The 21,404-nt window shown below is 42.2% G+C and overlaps 1 protein-coding gene and 1 pseudogene across 3 annotated transcripts in view; both read right to left on the bottom strand.

The window, feature by feature from the left end:
- PLCE1 (phospholipase C epsilon 1) overlaps window positions 1-21,404 on the bottom strand; it is a 338,579-nt gene that overhangs the window by 181,241 nt on the left and 135,934 nt on the right. For all 3 annotated transcript variants that reach the window (XM_035724225.1, XM_027595213.1, XM_027595222.1), the window contains one exon: window positions 11,048-11,336. In XM_035724225.1, coding sequence (XP_035580118.1) covers window positions 11,048-11,336 — 289 coding nt within the window. The remainder of the gene's footprint in view (window positions 1-11,047; window positions 11,337-21,404) is intronic.
- Window positions 10,625-10,774, bottom strand: LOC113924013 (annotated as a pseudogene).

Here is a 21,404-nt window from a genome sequence, read left to right as displayed (position 1 = left end):
ATCATGACCACCATTATCCTCTGCATCAGCATCATTACATTTACTGAGCACATATTAGGTGTCAGCTGCTAGGCTAAGTTCTTTATATACATTATCTCATTTAATCCTCCAAACAACTCTATCAAGTTGTGCTCTTATTTTCATTTTATAGATGCTGACACTGAAGCCTCGAGAAGGAAAAGTCACCTATTCAAGATAACACGGTGTTGAAATCAAGTCTCAAATCCAAGACAGAATGATGTTCACATTGCATTTCTTTAAATCATGAAGCAACTCAGAGGCTGACAGTCCTATCAGGACAAAGAAGAGCCTGAAATCACACTTGTCTTACTGACTCCAAGCCCCTCTCCTCACCCTACTTCAACAAAGCCTCTGGTCTTCCTCTCTGTCTTCTCACTTGAATGGGAGCCCCAGATGGTCTTCAGTATGGCAGCTGATAACAATGGTACTGGAAACAAGGGGCTTGAATCCATCAGAATCTTCACATAGGCTCCAAAATCTTCTTTTAAAACATGATCCATGTAGTATGTGCTCATGGAAATCAACATTTGAACACTATAGATGAGTGGAAAGTGACAAGTAAAAAGCCTCTCTTGGAGGTAACCATTTTTGTCTGTTTCTGTGTCTGTTCTTGGGCAGTTATGTCCTTACACTAAAAAAGGTTTACATCCCTATTTCTTTATACATTCCCTTCCCCTGGAAGAAGAATATATTCAATCACCTCAATAAAAGATGAGGAATTGGGTCCATTTTTCCAATTATTGCAAGCTATATATTTTCAGGTTTTTTTTTTTTCTAATGGTAACTGCCTCAGCTTTAAAGACTATTCTTAAACTTCTCTCTTTACCTTTCAATTTAAATGTATTTCTTGACTCCCCCCAGGGTTATCCATCTGCTCTTTATTGTTTTATAATTAAACTCGTCTCGTTCAGGGTAAATACAACAATTTCTTATTCCAGTTTGGTTTTGGGGGGATATTTAATTACTGACACAGAAAAACAATCTTTTAGGACTTTTTCATTTAAAATATTCAGGAGTTCAGTTTTATTTGTGTCAAACAAGTTATTTTGGGGAAGGCTTGGAATTTAATTGCTGTTTTGTCTTCAGGTATAAAGTTTCAAATAACTATCTTGCAAATGAATTTCTGGAACATGGACCATTCAGAGATTCTGTGCCTATGACGACATTTTCAGGACCAGCTCAAATATGGAGATCCCAAGTGGCTATCTGGGGTTGCTGTCCTCACCAATCACCTTTCTGAATTCAGTGATTAGGACTTTTTTTTTTTAATCATAAAGAACTTATTACTTTCCTATTTTAGAGGTTTTAGCACTTATACTAAATAATTAGTATTTAGTGAACCCTTAACTTCCTGAATTCTTGAAGTGATGGTGGGGAAGGGGGTGGCAGTAGGCATACAATCTAACAATCCTATTAATTTTTTTTAAAGATTTTATTTATTTGACAGAGAGAGACACAGGAGAGAGGGAACACAAGCAGGGTAAGTGGGAGAGGGAGAAGCAGGCTTCCCACTGAGCAGAGAGCCCCATGTGGGACTCGATCCCAGGACCCTGAGATCATGACCTGAGCCGAAGGCAGATGCTTAACAACTGAGCCACCCAGGCACCAAATCCTATTAATTTTTAACCATGAATAACAAATTGGAAGGATTTTTAAAAATATTTTATTTATGGGGCGCAGTCATTAAGCGTCTGCCTTCGGCTTAGGTTATGGTTCCAGGATCCTGGGATCGAGCCCCACATCGGACTCCCTGCTCAGCAGGGAGTCTGCTTCTCCCTCTCCCACTCCCCCTGCTTGTGTTCCTTCTCTCTCTGTGTCTCTCTCTGTCAAATGAATAAAAATCTTAAAAAAAAAAAACGAGCTTATTTATTCATTTGAGACAGAGAGAGCACAAGCAGGGGGAGAGGCAGAAGGAGAGGGAGAAGCAGACTCCCCCCTGAGCAGGGAGCTCTACATGGGGCTCCATCCTAGGACCCCGAGATCATGACCTGAGCCTAAGGCAGACGTCCAATCATCTGAGCCACCCAGGCGCCCCAAATTGGAAGGATTTGAAATGATTTTTTTTAAAAGATAACATTAACAGTCATCTTAGGCTCAGCTCTCTTTATCCATAATATATCCATCCAATCCCCATGTTCTATTAATTCTACCCCTTACATATGCCTCTCTGCTGCTTCCTCAGGATTCAGACTTTTTGGTACAGTGAAAAGTCTGTGCACTGCATAAAGGTGCTTACCCGAGTGGAAAAGAGGTCTGAAATCCAGCCAGCATGCTGTGCCCTAGATGATATGCATGGGCATGAGGTTGTATCACCCTGTGGAGAGTGAGGAGGGTGGCCTTGTTGTAATTTTTACCAGTGGCTCACTGTGCCAACAACACCCTACCAGGAACGGTGCCTTAACAATATCCTAAGTGCCTCCGGATCTCATTGCCCTTTCCTTCCACCCACCTTCCACACCAAGCACACTCACCTGAAGTATCAGAGACTAATTCAGTATGTTTGGGGGGGAACCCCAGGAAGCTATACTTTGGGTGCTTATGCCAGGGTTAAGGATGACACTCTTTACAGCCCCACCCCTTACTGTAACCAGATGGGTCTTTCTAAAAACCCAGCTTGAGGGGCAGCTGGGTGGCTCAGTGGGTGAAGTGGCTGCCTTCGGCTTGGGTCATGATTCCAGGGCCCTGGGATCAAACCCTGAGTCCAGCTCCTTGGTCAGTGGGGAGCCTGCTTCTCCCTCTTCCTCTGCCTGCCGCTCTGCCTACTTGTGCTCTATTTCTCTCTGTCAAATAAATAAAATCTTAAAAAATAAATAAATAAAAACCCAGTTTGATTAAATCACACCCTTCCTTAGTACCCTTCAGCGTCTCTCTCCTTACATACAAAGTGAAATCCAAGCTCTTTATCATTAAATACAGTCCCCTGGAGACCTATTTTCTCCTCCCAGCTCCGGCCCCATGCCTTCCTACCTAGCCTTTGTACTTCCCAAGCTTCAGCTAGAACAGCCTGGTAGACCAGCAGTTCCCTGAACACACTGTGTGTCTTCTTATGCCTTTGCACCTGTGTGCCCCATTCCCTCTGCCAGTTGCCATCAGCTCTTCCATCTGTCCCCAGTCCATCCCAGGGAGTCTCCCTCATCAGTCAACACTCCAGATCTCTATTCTAACCCACCAGGTCACTCTGTTCACAAACCTAGCTGGGATCCACTACAGAAAGAACAGGTAATTATTTTACTATGGGGCTGCAAGTGAGGAGTAGATGGGCTGGTATAGTCAGGGCAGCTCTGGACCCCCCAAAGGCAACTGGTGCCTTGGAACGAGGGGAGAGGAGTTCAGACAGGAGTAAGGGAGGCCCCAGACATAGCCCTGCAACCATTCCAGGGCTCTGGTGCTGAGAATGGTTTACTGAAACACTACAAATGGCTTTTGTGCCAGTTCAAAAACTTCCTGAATGTATTTGCACTTTCATTTTATATGAGTTTGATATGTTTGTACAACCTACAGTGTAAATTAGTATTTTCTTTTTTTGGTTCTACAATTACCTCATTCAATTAAGTATTATCAAATAGCAATGACTACATGTTCCTTGATTCTGTGAACGCACCCACCGCTCAATTCCACAAAGGTTTATGCCAGATGGGTATTTCTAAAAACCCAATCTGATCAAATCACATCCTTCCTTAGAACCTGTCAGTGTCTTTCATTACTTGGTAAAATCCAAGCTTTTTATCATGAAATACAGCCCCCTGAAAACCTATTCTGTGCCTGGTCCTGTACCAGGCAAGGTGTGTATAGGAGGAGGATGAGCATCAGAGCTTGTGACTAGAAAAAACCCCAAATAACTAAATGAGGTGGAGACAGACATTGCTACTGGGGAGTTGCACACATGTCTCCACCATAGCGGTGACCATGAGCCTTGGAGAAGCTTGGTCTAGGTTGGCTGCACATACCTACTGGCTTTGTGACCTTGGGCAAGTCACTTAAACTCTCTGAGCTTCAGTTTCCTGGTGTTAACAATTTTCTCCTCACAGGACTATCAAAAGGACCGTCTTAGTTTCCTAGCGTTGCTGTAACAAATCACCACAATTGGGATGGCTGCTAACAACTGAAATTTATCTTTGCCCAGCTGTAGAGGCTAGACATCAAGAATCAAGGTGTTGGCAAGGCCATGTCTCCTTTAAGACTCTGGTTAGAATCCTCCCTTGCCTCTTCCCAGCTTCCGGTGGTGGCTGGCAGTCTTTGACGTTCCGTGGCTTGTGGTTGCGGCACTCCCGTCTCTGCCTCCATCATCACATGGTACTCACCACAATGTGGGTCTGCTTCTATGTCTCTTCTCTTCCTCAAACAGGGAAAGCCAGTTGCTCGGTTTGGGGCTCACTCTCACTGAAAATGACCTCATCTTCACTTGAGTACCTCTGCAAAGATCCTATTTCCAAATCAGGTCACATTCATAGGTACTCGGGGTTAGGTCTTCAACATATCTCTTTTGGGGGACACAAGTCAACCCACAATAAGTACTAAATGAAATAATGCAGAAAAAGGGCTTGCTGCATTGCCTGGAACATGGTATGCACTCAATCGGCTGCCTAGATTCAAGTACTCACACTACTCCTGACCTACCTACACACCCAAGTGCAAGATTCTTAATGTCTCTGGGCCTCAGTTTCCTCATTAGCAAACAGTACCTTCTTCATTGGACCACTGAATGGCTTTCAATGAAATTACACAGGCAAAGCACTCAGAGAAATACCTGGAACCCAGCAAGAACTAAGAAAATGTTAACAAGTAGTATTATTGTAATTCTACCCAACTCTAACCTGCTCCTATGCCCAATTTTCTCTTTACAAATGGAAGAGTTTAAAATTTCAGAGATAACAGTAATGGGGATGTCATCTTGAAAAAACTAAAAAAAAAAAAAGTTATTCTTCTGCCTGACCCTTCTTCCCCTTCAAAATACAGATAATTGTTTTGGCTAAAGAAGCATCGTGTCTCCAATTACGTTTGAGGTACATGACTTCACCCTCCCCTGGTACTTTGGAAGCACCCCCTGGTTATAAGCAGGGGTGCAGAGACACAGTCCTTAGTCACACCTGGCCTAGAGTGACACGCTTGGGTCACATGCGATGTTTTACTCTGAGGTTATGCTTAGGTGTGGAGTCACACTCCTCGGTCACATCTGAGCATGTTTAGGTCACACCTAGACATGGAGTCACTTTCCTGGGTCACACTCAGGCATAGTGTCACAGTCCTGGATGACACCTGACTACTGTGGACCCAAGGCATAGGGCTTTGTCTTATACCCACCAAACTTACTGACCCCGTATCAGCCCAGCACTTCATAAATCTCTTGGCAGGTAGTAAGAGCTACCTCAGTAGACCTAAAACCTAATATTACATTTTTGCTGGAGTGAGAAAAGTTATTGTTCAAGCTGAAGACTTCCAGATGTAATCCCTTACATTCTTCCCAGAGGTGACACAGCACTGGGCCATAGTGAACAAATACCTTCTAGTTGATTAACTGGTACAGAAACATACCCCAAATTACATAAAGCATACTTTTAACCATCAAGAAAATAATTTCAAGGCCACAAAACTAGTAAGTCAGAGGATTTCTTTAAATAAACTTAAATCTGGGAATTAGAAGTATGCATATGCCTTCCCCTACTCAGTAGGCATGTGAAGAGTAATTGTTCTGATTATGAGGAAGTGAACCAAGACAGCCTTTATAAACTAAATTATTTATGAGGTACAGTCACATAGTTTGAATGTGTGTGTGTATTCTTATTAGAATGTCTTGTTTTTATCCTTGAAGGTACTAATTTTAGAAAAATACACAAATAGAATATCCTTATTGCAATAAAAGAAAAATTTATTAGACCTTTCTATCAGAAACAAAATAATGTCTACTTTCAATAAGAATATTAAATATGTAGAGCACTTTTGTTTTCATATTAATATTCTATTCACACTCTACATATGACCAATAACTTTAATATAGTTATTCTTTACATATATATACACACACTCAAACTGGTTAAAATGAACAGTGGAGTTCTCTTTTCTACTACATAATTTAAATATGGATAACTAAGCTTTGTCCTGGTTATATGTAAATACTTAATCCTTTAATTTGTAAACTTACTTAACAACAGTTTGAGGAGGAAAAATTGAGTTTAATGTACCAAATTTATTATATTGGCTGATACAATATGCACATTTGAAAACACTTGGCTGCCTTCTAATGAAAAATCCTTTCCCTTACCACTATTTTTTTCTAATTTTACTGTCAGTGTTTTATATAAATATCAGTGATCTCACTTTTTTCTCTCCCTTCTTACTTTATCTTGTTTTTGTAATTTTTAGTAGAGAGTACATTGGTGGGAGGGGAGAAACAAAAACAGGTAATGGGTTTAGAAAACCTCCTGATTATTGACGCCAATAATTCTTTTGACTGTCACTGCTATAGGGAGTTGATCCTGAGATTCTAGCAAGGTTAATGGGGAGGGGAAGAAAGGGACCCAGACCGGAAGTAGATGGTGTAAATGCTCCATTTCCCATTTTGAGACAGCACACCTTTGTAATCCAGGGCACACCCTTGCTAATCAATGCTTCACATCAGAAAATGTTCGTTATTTGGCAAACTTTCAACTTCGTAGACAGACCGACCATCCTTGGTGGTCCTGAAGGCAGAAAACCAGGAATGTTTGTGTCCTGATTGTCGGCTGTCTTTCTAGAGTTACCTGTACCATTAGAGGTGTGGAAGCTCAGTAAGATACTAAAGAGTCAGCAGAACCCTGTAGTCTGTGGTAAAGCTGCAAGGCTGCAGAACTCTGGCCAATCAAGCCTTGAGTCCCCAGTTCCTGACTTATGAATGCCTTGTGACTCGTGAACAACTGACTGGACATTTTCTCTTCCTATTCTCACCTACTGCAGTCTGCTCCAACCCTCATCTTGTAATCACAACCACTTCCACAAGACGAGATGACTTGTGCCCCTTCCTGAGGTTCACATGAAAAGCTGTCTGTTTTCACATTTCTTTTCCACAACCTTGATTCTAACATCTTAATAGACCTGGGACCAAAGACCTATGTAACATCTTCCTCTTTTAAAAAATTTTTATTCTTTTTTTTTGGGTGGGGGGGAGGGAGGTTTAAATACATATAAAATGTAGCATCTTAACAACTTTTAAGTGTATATTTCAGTGGCATTCCGTAAAACAGAAACTCTATACTCATTAACAATGACTCCCCATTCCCCATCCCCCATCAGCCCTTGGTCTCTATGATGCTGACTTTTCTAAGTGCCTCATATAAATGGAATCAAACAGTACTTGTCTTTTCCCCTTTTTCTCTACCTTTCCCAAATCCCTTTAATTTACTTCAAACATGACCCCTCTCATGGGAGAAGTCATTCTTTTTTAATCTCTTCCTTACTCTTTTCCTCTGGGGGAAAAAAATTAAACCCTGCCTGGCCTCTCTTCCCTTCTTCATTCCATTTATAAGCCTCCATTAAAAAAAGAGGGGGATGGGAAACCACTGGGATAATAATTTTCTGATTCTTTTATATGAGTTTTGAAATGTGATTAACCATACAAGAGAACTAGATGCCAACATCCAAAATCTCTAAAATGGCCCGAAGTTCTTTTTAAAGTCTTCATAAAAGTTTCAATTTAACTCTTTCATCTTGATTAAACTTATTTCCCTTAAGCAGGAAGTGTCTTTTAACTCATTTGTATTGCTTTTTCTTTGGAGGCTCTCAGTACTCCAATAATAGTGTTTGAAGAGAATACCCTGGGAAGTGTATAACTTTCAACCGTGTTGTGGGTTAAAGAGATTTTTGAGGATGAGAGTCAACCAAATCACAACATTTAATACTGTGTCTCTAGGAAAGTATTCTCAGTTCCACACAGCCCCTAAGAAATGAACTTCTGGAATACAAGTTATTTATAAAAAGGGGACTGAGTCTGTGTTATATACTTCCCAGAGATTTTCATTAGCAATACAGAACTGAAAGCTTTCGGCCAACTCAATGCCACAGGACACACAGTGAAGCCGACAACCAGGTCACAGCACCAGCATGTCCTTCAGACCCCCTGCTGGAATATACGGCCAATAAAGTTCAAGACCCAACTAGTCAATAGGCTGAACCTATAGATTCTATAAACATTCTATGATTCTGAACAACTATATGGTTTTTTGGATGTATTTTCTTGCACTGCATGTTAAAGAAACATATGGTTCACTACAGCACGTATAGACTTTGAAGACCCCACGGGAGAGGGCACTGAAGTTGGAAAAGATTGTTTTTGTTTTTTTTAAGATTTATTTATTTATTTGACAGAGAGAGAGAGAGAGAGTGAGAGAGGGAACACAGCGGTGGCAATGGGAGAGGGAGAAGCAGGCCTCCCGCCAGAGCAGGGAGCCTGATGCAGGGCTCCATCCCAGGACCCTGGTTTCATGACCTGAGCTGAAGGCAGACGCTTAACGACTGAGCCACCCAGGCGCCCCTGAAGTTGAAGAAGTTTTCCAAGAGAACAAGTCAGAGCTACAGAAGCAGAAGCCAGCCAGCTAATTGTATTGTTCAGCAGAAGCTGAACATACAGAGGGATACCAAAAACCATTAAAGGGCTACAAAACAAAAGTTAAAGAAACTCCCAACTCTTGCATAAATTGCCAATTTAAAGAACACATTAGCTGATGGTCCAATGAATCTCTGAGCTGGGGATGTTGATGAAGAAGTTCTGATCTGGGGGCGCCTGGGTGGTGCAGTGAGTTAAGTGTCTGACTCTTGGTTTCAGCTCAGGTTGTGATCTCAGGGTCATGAGATCGAGCCTAGTGTGAGACTAAACTCCATGCTCAGTGTGGAATCTGCTTGGGACTCTCTCTCCCTCTCCCTTGGCCCCTTCCTCCCCATCTCTCTAAAATAAATAAATAAATCTTAAAAAAAAAAAAAGTTCTGATCTGAACAGGGAAGTAAGTACAAATAGCAATTGAGACCAAGCTACTAATAGGGCAATAGACATGCTAACAAGCAGCCTACTTTTTTCTTCCCAAAGGTCTGTGTGGGACTGGAGGCAGCTGCCTTGGTCAGGGAGCCTAGAGATCCGTCCCTTTGCAATTAATGGAAAAGAAAGAAAGTGGCTTCTATTGACTTTTGTTTGCCATCTCGTGTTTTGGGCCAAGCCATTTGTTACAAAGAACATTAACTCACTCTCTAAACTCTTTTGAACTCTTAGAGCCACTTTCATGTTATTTAGCACTTAACTCTCCAGTCTCATATTATTCTTTGAATACTTGGTACACACAAATCTGGCCTCCTCGTTAGAATCATAAACAACTTAAAGGCAAGTAAATTGACTTGCACTTCATTAGACTCTCCCATATACCAGGGCGCCTGAGTAGCTCAGTTAAAGCTCGTCTGCCTTTGGCTCAGGTCATGATCCCACGGTCTTGGGATCGAGAACTACATTGGGCTCCCTGCTCAGTGGAGAGCCTGCTTCTCCCTCTCCTTCTACCCCTCCTCCCTGCTTGTTCTCTCTCTCTCTCTCTCAAATAAATAAATAAATAAAATCTTAAAAAAAAAGATTCTCCCATATACCTACACACAGCTGGGCACAGATGGGGTATCTGACAAACACAAGTTGATTAAATCACAGGATGATGTCCTCACATAGAGTCACAAGACTTAGAGCAACAAGAACTCCACATACCAATCTCAGCCCAACTTCCCAGGAAAAGCATGGATGGAAATTGGAAGCTTGGCCGTCACCAGGAGCCACAACGGGGTAGAGAAATCCTGAGTCCTGTGCACAGGGGAAACTGCTTACCACCTAGAGACTCCAAGCTCTGTGACAGCAGGAACTGTGTTTTGTTCCCTACCCAGCACCAAGCACCTAGCAGGGGCTCAGAAAACATGTTGAATAAATGAAAAATATATGAAACCCTTTGGTCTCTTGGATTAGTGTCCCCACACCTTGTGTTTTCCTTCATTCATCATTTATCACCAAGCCGCAAAAGTTAAAATGACTCCAGAAAACAAACCAACATGGTACCCACATGGTACACAGGGAGGTGTGTACTTCCTCTTGGACCTGCCCAGGATGTATGTGGGGGGGAGGGGGAGGAAGGTCACTGGCCTGCTAGCCACAGGTCTGGGGCTTGCTGTGGAGGGATAATAGCTGCTCTCCTTGAGAGAAATAGCTGGATGTCAGATCAAGCTCTTGGCAGCCCCCAGGCAGTGGAACATTGCTCTGCATGGTCCCTGTCTGGCTGGCAGCTTCCTGCCAGGGAAGGCTGCCAAGCGGGTTGTGACAGCTGTGCAGTGCACAAATCTCCAAGGTTCTTTGGTGCACTGCCATTTCTGACCTGCCTGTCTGCTACTCGTGGGAAGTAGCTGGGAAGTTCTGGTGCTCAGGGACCCCATTTTCCATTGGCTTTCATTTTTTAGCAGGATGCCTGACTATCCTGTTTTTTAAGATGGGAGTCACTGGAAGATGGCCTTTAGCTTTTCTGGTCAACATGAACCTATTGATTCTGTGTGGGAAGAAGAACTACATTTCACTCTGTTCCGTAACAGTGTTGGTTTTCACTGTGACCACATGACCACACTTGTTTACAAGCATCTTATCACAGTAATTGACATCTGTCATAGACTACCACTAGGAGAAACCCTATGTCTGAATAATTTTTTTTTTAATTAGCAATAATCGCACCTCGGATAAACCCCATTGGCTACGATACTGCCACTGCGCAAAGCTTGAATATTTTTTTTTTTTAATTAAAGATAGTCTTGTAACCATTTACTTCTTTTGAAAAAGAAATGTCAAAATCTTAATGCTTATTACTTGGAATGTTTACATCTTATAGGATTTTGATAAAGGACTACTTTTTTATAGTTTGTTAAAACGGCAACTTTTATTTAAAATTGCCAATAAGTAAACTCAATTTTCCATCAAGAGATGCACAGATGTTAACTTAGATTCCTTTCTGCACTGAAAGATGAAAGTTAAAAGTGAAATTTCAGATATTACCTTTTAGCATCATTCGTCCAGTGGATCCTCCAAAAGTACTGAGTAGGCCACTTCTAGCCCCCAAAGATGTGGTTGCTTCTAGGAGAGAACCCGTGATGTATTGAGATATGGACGTCCTCTGCAGGGTGGCACGGTACTCACATAGGGTGTCTCGGACACACTGCTTTAAGCATGGACTAACGCTTATCCTTTCATGGGCTGTCTCGGAGGCTGGGAGCTTTGTGAAGACATGGAGAAGAGATCCAATTGTATTTTCTATTTCTTCTCCCCTTCTCACTGCATTGTAGATCTGTGAATAGCACAGAGTACAGGAAGTATTAATCTAGTTTCTTAGAAAAGCAAATTAGTTTGTTGACAAAATGCCAAGATGACTTATTAAGAAAGAAGGCTCAGTTGCTCTAAGCGCAAACACTCTTGAGCCTTGGACTCATGCATTAACCTGAACATTCTACAGACACCATTTATTTGGAAAAGCTATGTGTAGTTATGAAATCGGCCATTCAAACAACCCTGCTATCAAACAGAGCACTTACAAGTTGTTCCAACCAAAAATATATTCAGCTCAAATTTCTCCTCCTCCTCCTTAGTAGAGCAAAGCGTTTCTGCAGAGTGACAAAGTCAAACCTTCCCTTTTTGTCCTTTTGGACTCTCCTGAGTGCCTGACTGTCCCAGGTCTGTCTGCCTCCAAGGAAACTTGAGCTTGACATTCATGAGGAATCTTTTCTCTATGCTCAAACTGCAGTGAGGATGAGAAGGTCAGGGGAAGGGGAAGTTCTATATTTCTCTCTTTGGTATAATCCTTCAATCCATCAGCTTGGTTCAAAGTCTTTGAATCCTTTTTCCCTCTTCATCCTGTTTCACCTCCCACATCCAATGAGTTGACAGATCCTGCCCACTCTTCCCGCTCTGTCTCTGTCACCATCCTGATTTCCTCTCCCCTATCACCTGAATTCACCAAGAATTATCTCAAGGAGATTGCACAATTAGGACAGGCTTCCAGCCATAATTCCAATACTGTTGTTCAACATGCATTTATACAGATCCTGCTCTGTGGGAGGCAGTGCACTGAAAGATGGGGGGCATGCACAAGGAGCAGCACACACCTCCTGTGCTGAAAAACTGCACAATCTAATTTAGAAGATGGGGCCTGAAAATTATGAGGTTTGACAGTATTGCAGGGAGGTTCTGGGTTTTGTGAAGGTCTCTGGGAAGCCTGAGACTTCTGGATGGTATATAAACAACAGGGAAGAAATACAACATGGGTGAGTTAGTATAGTTTTCTGATAGTGGAATAAAAGTTGAGTATGTTGTGTTGTCTCCGCCTTGAGCACCTTGCCTTATCATTCATTCATCAAATCAACAAGTAGTTATTTTGTGTTTATATACCAGGTATGTGTCAGGTCCAGGTAAATAAGACAGCTTTTCCCCTCAGAGAGTTCAAAGTCTAATAAGGGAGACAGATAAGCAAAGAGTTCATAGTAGGGTGAAAATGGAGGTCAATCCCTCTAGTGACATCAATGAGTATTCAAGGAAGAGAAGACCCTCACATGTCCTGCAGGCTGTGCATGTGCCCCTGTGATGCTGCACACTCCAAATCTCACGTTAATCAGGACCCACCGGCACTCAAGAGGACACCCACTGAGCTGTGCTAGGTCCTTAGGAGACCCTAGAATGTTCTTAGAACACCCCTGATATTCAAACTGCACTGACTCTAACTAGATTTCTATTCCGCCTTCTGCAGCCTACTGGTAGATATTTGCCACTTAAAGGAAGAGTCTGAATTCTTGAGCTTTAATTCTCTGTCATTAAATTTCTGGTGGCCAGTGTGGCCATGGAGATGTTGTGCTGGGACAGAAAGAGCCCAGGCCTTGGGGTCAGGTATGTGGGGTTGTACGGCTGGCTCTGCCTTGACCAGCTAAAGAGAGGGTCATAGACATGAACAAGCTGACTTGAGTGTTCAGAGAAAGCTTACTCTTCTGTAAAGTGGAAATACTAACACCCCTTCTTAGGAACACTGTGGGATTCACCAAGATCATATATGTAAAGTGCTCAACCTATTGTCTACAAATGGCACCCATTACTATGGAGCAAGAAGAGAGTGGACTCTTCCATCCTCAACGAATAGCAGGTGGTTGTATAACAACAGAGCACAGTCTATGAAATTCACCGTGATGGGGTTGTACCCTTGCTCTTCTGTGCTGCTGCATAATATCATCCTAACCTTATTTGGGTGTATTGTGAGGGCAACCTGGGGTTGAGAGTTGCAGAACTCAGGACATGCCTTTCTTCTCTCAGTTCCAAATCATACAGGCAATCTCCAACACACTAAGTCTCAGATGAATCCTTCAGAAGTTTAAATGCTCTAGGAGTTCAGAGAAAAGAACCCACTGTGAGGTTTGATGGCTAAGGAAGGCTTCTGAGGAAAGCAGATTTGAGCTGTGCCTTGGAAAACAGGCACGGTTCTAATCAGAGCACCTGGGGGAGGCAACTCACATGGTAAGCAAGGGTGAAGAGGCTGGAAAACAGAAAATACCCTAAGGACAGTGAGCAGAGCAGGGTATTTAGAGCAGAGAATGAGTATAAGGCAGAGAATAAGTGGGAAATCAAAAAGGTCAGCTGGCCTGATAAAAGAGAGCCTTGAATGTCAGGCAAAGAGGTTTAATCCATCAGAGGTGGAGAAAGCTTCACTTCTTTGGTTTATTTGTTTTTATTAGAGGAATGATGCTAAAATGGCTTTATTTTAAGAAGTTTAATATGCTGATGGTTCTTAGTTACTAATGGGCTTACCTATTACCTACTTTCTTTACATGCCAAGCTGCTCCATTGGCTCATCATGCCTCACTCGTTACCTTATGCATTCCAGTTTCCACAACACTCCTTCAGAGATTCCCAGTGGCTCATTCAGTCCCTTATCCAGCTTTCCCTAAATGTTTTCCTCAGATCATTAGATCTAGAAGGTCTGTAGGAAATAAGGACTCCTTGATCACTGAAATACTCAGTATTTATTTCTCCTTTTGAAGATTTACATTGCATATTAGGATATTAAAGACAATGAAAAGGGTCAGAGTAAAGAAATCCATCTTATATTGTTTAACTGAGTGTTTGGAGTATTTATGATGTTACTTGACCATGGATTTCTTTTTCTTTCTTCCTTTCTTTTTTTAAGAACATAGTATGTGAACGTAGTCTTGTATCAAATAATTATTCTCTTTTCCTTGACCTCTGTGAAATCTCTGAAATAGACAATCATCCATCTTTCCTGAAGTCCTGTCTCTTTTATTATCTTACTGCTACATCTCTGCCTTATTCTGTGGCTCCCCTTCCTCCGTGGGCCTTTGGGACAGCTGTAACACAATATAGATGTGCCACCCAGTGACTGATATAGGGGGGTGACATATTGGCTGGCCATGGGTCAGATTTATCAAAAGACCCGTCTGATCTGACACATAATGTTTTAAAATCAGGAAAGTGGGGAACCTGGCTGGCTCAGTTGGTAGAGCATGCGACTCTTGATCTCAGGGTCCTGAGTTTTTGCCCCATGTTGGGTGTAGAGATTACTTAAATACATAAATAAATCTTTAAAAAATCAAATCAAATCAGGAAAGTTTACATACACATTTGAAGTTACAGCATTTCCTAAAAACTGGAACAATCTGGCAACACTGAACATTCCCATCTGGTATCAAATGGCTAGACCTTTCCCTGTTGCCTGGGGCATGAGTTCTCCAGTTGGCACCAGTCCCCACCCCTCTCTAGTGATCACATATTGCCAATATCTGGTCACTATTAGTATATAAGTGTGTGATCCATGCCTTAATGGAATATGAACATGGTTGTAGCTATATACAATAAACCGAGCTCCCCCGACATGTACTGAGTTCCCCCAACATGTCCTCCTAGGTGATCTTCCCTTTGCTAGTCTGCTCTCAAGGGGTGTCGCAGTTTATCTCCAACATATGTAAATGTTATGTATGTATTAAATAATCATGCAGCATTGCCATCAGCCCCTTGTTTCCAAGTCCTCAAACTTCTCTGAAGAAATAAAGATAAAGAGTTCTAGAATAAACTCTACCACCATTGCTAACACTCCATTAAAAACAAAAAAGAATCTACAGGTTCTACCAAGATCTGGACCAACAGTTGCCAGTCACACCAATCCCGGGTAAGCTTTAATAAGGTACCTGTTAGAAGGCTGAAAAATGGATCAAGTACTGGTAGATATGGCAATGCTCGGGGAACATGTTAAAATCAGGCTATAAACTCTTATTAGATCATCCACACTTACAAAAAAAGAAGCAACCATGGAAAGTCCCACATATATAGAGTGGGAAGAAGATGTAGTATAGAACAGTCATTATAAATACGGCTTTGGAGTGTTGGTTTGAATCCTAGCACCCCTGCTTCCCAGCTGTGTCACCTTGGATAAGTTCATTCTGTGCCTCCTTTTCTCCAATATGGGAATATAATAGTATGCCTCATAAAGTTGAGGTAAGGATTACAAACTTTTATAAATGTAACTGATTAGAACAGCACATGCCACTTAGTAAATGCTCAACAAATACTGTTTTTTACAATGATGGCAACAATGTTGATTGTGGTAGACTGTAAAAATGGCCATAAATTATTTCCTTCACTGTTTCTAGGCCAGCCCTGTGATTTGCTTAACCAATGGGAATTTAGCAAATGTGATGCATGCCAAGTCTTGAAAAATACTTGTGCATTCGACCTTGTTTCTCTTGTTGCTTTTGGGAACTCTGCAACAACTGTCATGTGGAGAAGCCAGAACTAGCTTGCTGGAAGATGAGAGACCATGGCCCAGTCATTCCTTTCACCCTGGTGGACAGCCTGCCAATAGCCAGACACATGGTAAGGCCATCCTAGATCCTAGATCATCCAATTGCCAGTCCAGCTGCCATCACAGATTCACGAGAGAAACCAGCAGAGTCTCCTGATCCAGATTAGGAGAACCACCCAGCCAATTCACAAAAACATGAGCTAAATAAATGATTGTTGTGAAAAGTCATTAAATTTGGGAAGTGCTTTGTTACAAAAGTTAACTGACAAAATGATGGTGTGTTGGGTGCAACAGGTATTTATTGCGTGAGATCTGAATCCACACACTAACCCTGTGAGGTTGATTTATTTTGCAGATGGAGACAGTAAGCCTAGAGAGGTGGAGAAATACAGCCAACTTCATCCAGCTAGTAAGAGGCTGGGCCAGGACTGAAATCTGGTTTGTCCAGCTCTGTGGTCCAGCTTTATCCATTGCACTAAACTTGGTCATACCAAAAACCCAAACAGCGGGATTCAAGAAAATATTGTTATTTGGCAAGAGGTTTAAGTGTTGTTTACATTGCTGTTATTGTTTTGATTCATGACAATTCCTTTCATGGTCACCTAAACTACATTTGAAAATAGGCAAGTTATGACTAATGAATGGCCAAATATGTTTCCTTTATATGGTGATTTATAGTTTTAAATTACAAGGAAAAAAATACATAAACTTTATCTCACTCGATTAATGTGCTAATAAAGGTGCTGAAAACTAGACAGAACACCACCCTGTATGGGCCAATATCTTTTTTGAGATAAAATCAACATGTCACAACACGGCATCTAAGCTTGCCAAACATGTATGTGCCCATTTATTCACTCAAAAATTGATTTATATTTATTAAGCACATATGTTGCATCAAGCCCATTACTGGGTATCCAACAGTGAGCAAGAAGAGCTTCATTTTAGTGCAGAAGGCGGTCAATAAATACGTGGGCCAAATAAGTTAATTAAAAATTGCCGACTGTTATGTAGTCAAGATGTATTTTGGATATAGATTTCACAGGACTTGCTGAAGTGCTGAGAATAAGGAAAGGAAAGGAGTCAAGGTTTCTACATTGGGTCATTGTTAATTTCTTAGAGATTTAAGATTTACATAGATAGCTATATAGATCAATGTTGCAAAGAGTACCCCCCATGGCTCCTGTGTTTAACAACCACTGTGGACATGAGTGGACCGTTCTCATAGATGTACACTATTCTCATTATGCCAGCTGCTACCTTTGAGCAGGATGACCTCGATATTATGAAGTTACCTGCAGAAATGCAACTAATGCTTAGACAACACTTAAGAAAACATTTGCGTTGGGCGCCTGGGTGGCTCAGTTGGTTAAGCGACTGCCTTCGGCTCAGGTCATGATCCTGGAGTCCCGGGATCGAGTCCCGCATTGGGCTCCCTGCTCAGCAGGGAGTCTGCTTCTCCCTCTGACCCTCTTCCCTCTCGCGCTATCTCTCATTCTCTCTCTCAAATAAATAAATAAAATCTTAAAAAAAAAAAAACTTAAAAAAAAAAAAGAAAACATTTGCGTTCCTTGTCACTCAAGAAAGAGGGATGCCTTGTGGAAACCAGCACTGGGACATGGAGGTCAGAACTAAAACAAAATAAAAGAAACATCCAAGACTGAGGAGAGCTGGGGCAATTCAGATGGAGACAAAGCCAAAGACTTTGGTGCATGGAAAGGCATGAAGTAGCCAGTACACCACATCCATAGCACTCACGTAGGAGGAGAGCTCCTTCCTCTACACAGCCACAGAAAGCTTTGTCTTTAATTTGACTTCTACTGGGGTCAAAGAGGGTACTGGTCAAGGGGGGTCAATTTCATAACTTGCTCTGTTTCAAAAGCTATCTTTCTGGGGTCAGTGTTATGGAAAATTATGATGTTCATAGATTTGATGGCATATCTTCGGAAATCTTTCAACAACAAGAATAACATAATTATTATGTTCAATTAGCCAACATATAGTACATCATTAGTTTTGACGTAGTGTTTAACAATTCATTAGTTGTGTATAACACCCAGTACTCATTACCACACGTGCCCTCCTTAATGCCCATCACCTGGTTACCCCATCCCTCCACCCTTTTCCCTTCTGTAACCCTCAGTTTGTTTCCCGGAGTCCAGAGTGTCTCGTGGCTTGTCTCCCTCCCTGATTTCTTCCCATTCAGTTTCCCTCCCTTCCCCTGTGGTCCTCGGTGCTATTCCTTATGTTCCACATAAAAAAGAAGAAGAAGAAGAAAGAAGAGGAAGAAGAAGACCACAACGACGGTGGCTTGTTACTTAGGTGTCCATTGACTCAATAGTACTTGTAATCACTGCAACATATACTGAGTGCTTAAAATGAAGTAGGTACTGAGCATTGAGCCATGATTTCACTGAAACTTCAGAACAGCTCTAGAAAGATGTATTACTACCACCACTTAAAAATGAAGAACCAGTGTGCACACAGCTAGGACGTAGCACCAGGATTCTTCATCTCAGCCAGAGCTGCTAACCAGTTAGGGAATCCTATAATACAGTTGTCAAATCACTTTTCAGAGGGATAATTGTAGCGACAATCCTTCCTTCTCTGTTTATTGTCTGTCTCCATCTAGAATATCAGCTTCATGAGGATTTTACTTCTTTTTTCATTGCTCTATCTCCACTGTTTAGAAGTGTTTGGCATTACAGCTTCTCAATAAGTTCTTGATTAAATTAATAAATGTCTCTATTCTATATCTTCTCCAAGAACTTGGCTAGAGTCCTCCAGTTTTTTGGTCATGAATCTATTGGATACATCTGAACTACAGGTGACATTGCAATGTCGTATTTGCTGAACAGATGTGGAAATCACATAGAAATGGCATGAAGTGTTTACAAAGTATCCAGAATAGCTGTACCCAAATGAGGCTCCTAATTGCTACTAACCAAATGTGGCCTGTTCTGAGAAATTTACCAATAGTTTAACATTATTCTAGTATCATTTGCTGATTGAGAATGCTTAATCAGATCTATTCTCCATCCTGATTCTTCATGAAAATGATTGATTTGGAAATATTGGGGCTTAAAAACAACAGGATATGGATTCATATATTGACTCTCCTAATTCACTTTAATTCAATGAATGTTCTTTAACATAAAGGGGTCAGCCAACATTATCTCCAATTATCTTAGTGTTATTGTTCAGTGACCCAAGCTTCCTAGCCTTCTTACATGGGAGGTGGAGCATATTAACTTTAATTTTGATCATCATTTTCTAATACAGTGTATAGGAAGGGTCTTCATCTTTTTTTTTTTAAGATTTATTTATTTATTTGAGGGAGAGAGAGTGCATGGGATGGGTGGAGGGGCAGCGGGGGGAGGGAAGCAGACTCGCTGCTGAGTGCGGAGCCCTCTGCACACAGGGCTCTTTCCCACGACCCTGAGATCATGCCTGAGCAGAAACCAAGAGTCAGACACTTAACCGACTGAGACACCCAGATGCCCCTAGTTAGGGTCTTCTGTTTCCCTCTATCTTATCAGTGTTCTTCAATAACAGTTGTCATTTGTCACTAGTGACAATGTATGTACTTCTAATAGCACCTTTATCTCCCCAGAATGTGATTCTTACCTTAGCTTGAGCTAGAAAACCAAATAATCACATTTATTTGAACTATGGGTTAACTGTGAGTTAATAGGCTGGATAACAATTGCAGTTAGGAGCTGTGATTTGGAAACCCCTTTTACTGGTCTCATGGGTCCCTTTCCTAACTTCTGGAGTCTAAAAGCAGTGTTTTAGAAGGCTGAAAATACTGGAAGTGTGATGGGTGTGTGCGTCTAAACAAAACGGAATGATCGAAAAACTGCCAAATTTCCTGAAGAGTCAACGAAAAGAGTGAGGCTGTGTAAGGGGTGAGGGCTGAAGCAACTTGCAGACCTGAACGGCAGGGACCCGGAGTAGGATATTGGTAGCAGGCAGTCGCTTCCTCTGCTCTGGATTCCACATTCCATTCAAGTGCCTGTGTGGAGAATTCCATTCTACTGAGAATATTCAGACCATGCACGAGACGCTGACCAAACACAGCTCCAGGGAGCCAAAAATAAAGGTTTTGCTAAGGCCGGGCCAATTAACCAGAGCTCCGCCGCCACTGGCTTCTATGGGAAGTAAGATGAAACTTTATTACTGCAGGAAACATCTAAGAAGGAGTGTGAAAGGGTGTCCCCAGGACATTTGATAATCTGGGAATTTAACAGCTGGACAAGCCCTCCCACATAACTTCTTTCAAGCCACATTTTACCAGCATTTAAATTTTGCCTCTTCCACGCAGCCTTCCCCAGGCTCCAGTGACAAAAGAGCATCTTCTTTCTGTGCTCCAACTACCCCTCACTACCCCTCTGCAAAACTCTCCAGAGGCTCTTCCTGTGAAGTAGGGAAGCTACTGTTCGACTCTCCATCCAGGCTGTGAGTTCCCTGTGTCTTATTTAACATGTTGTCTCCAGCACAAAGCGCACTGCTTAGCACCCCGTAGGCAGTGGAGAGAGGGGACAAGAGAGAAATAACTGAAGGCTTCAAGCCAGGTTCCCAAAGCACAGTCCGCAGACCAGCATCATTACCTAGGAACTTGTTAGAAATGAAAATTCCAGGGCCCTGCCTCAGGCCTACTGAATCAAAAACTTTGGGGCTGGGGCTCTTAAATGTGTTGTAACAAGCCCTCCAAGCGACCCTGATTCCTGATAAAGTTTGAGAATCACTCCCTAAGACTTTCAGGAGAACATGTTACTTTTCTCTGACTGCACTTCTTACATTATCTGTCCCATAAACACTCACATCCATGTCACCTTTCTTTTAGAATGGGAGCTCCTGAGGGCAGGGGTGAAGTCCTATCATATCAGCATCCCCCAAAGCCCCTAGCTTAGAGTCCAGCACAGAGCAAATTGGACAAATACTAGCTGAACGATGGGACATCTGTCACAGAAAGTCCCTGTGGCTGTGACTGGAACAGGCCTTTCTGAAATGATGCTTCTGGCTTAATATTTCCAAGGATGAATCATGTCTGAGATACTAATTCTAATGGGAATTACCATACAGATGAATCATATCATAATGAGAAAACCTGGCTGCCAAGGATGCCTCTTGAAAAGAAAAAATCAAATCAGGACAAATGGATTATGTTGTGAGCTTGTGATGTCAGGCCATGAATTAGGCCTACAGAAGGGATTTAATGGCCTGAACCACCAGGCTCCCTGCGGCTCGAAGGAGCAACGGGTCAGTTAATGAATCACATGGGGACAAAGCCCCTGCAAGAAAAAAACAAACTTTCACAAATCCTGCAGACCGCGATGCCTTGGCTCAGAGGCTCAGAGGCTCAGAGGCTCAGAGGCAGCGTTCTTGCTAAGCTGTGCACATGTGAAGCCGAGGGACAGAGTTCCTAAAGTCCTGTGGCTCCAGGCTGCTGTGTGGCCACACAGGTGGAGGGGACCAAGGCTGACCCACAGGGCCACGCTGTTTACTTCCTGGGCCAACTGAATCCCCACTCACCTTGTCCTGGCCTCTTCTACCCCTTAC

This window comes from Zalophus californianus, chromosome 15 (assembly GCF_009762305.2).
Source record: "Zalophus californianus isolate mZalCal1 chromosome 15, mZalCal1.pri.v2, whole genome shotgun sequence".
Taxonomy (NCBI): Eukaryota; Metazoa; Chordata; class Mammalia; order Carnivora; family Otariidae; genus Zalophus; species Zalophus californianus.
The sequence above is the reverse complement of the archived record's forward strand: the minus strand, read 5'-3'. Positions and strand labels throughout refer to the sequence as shown.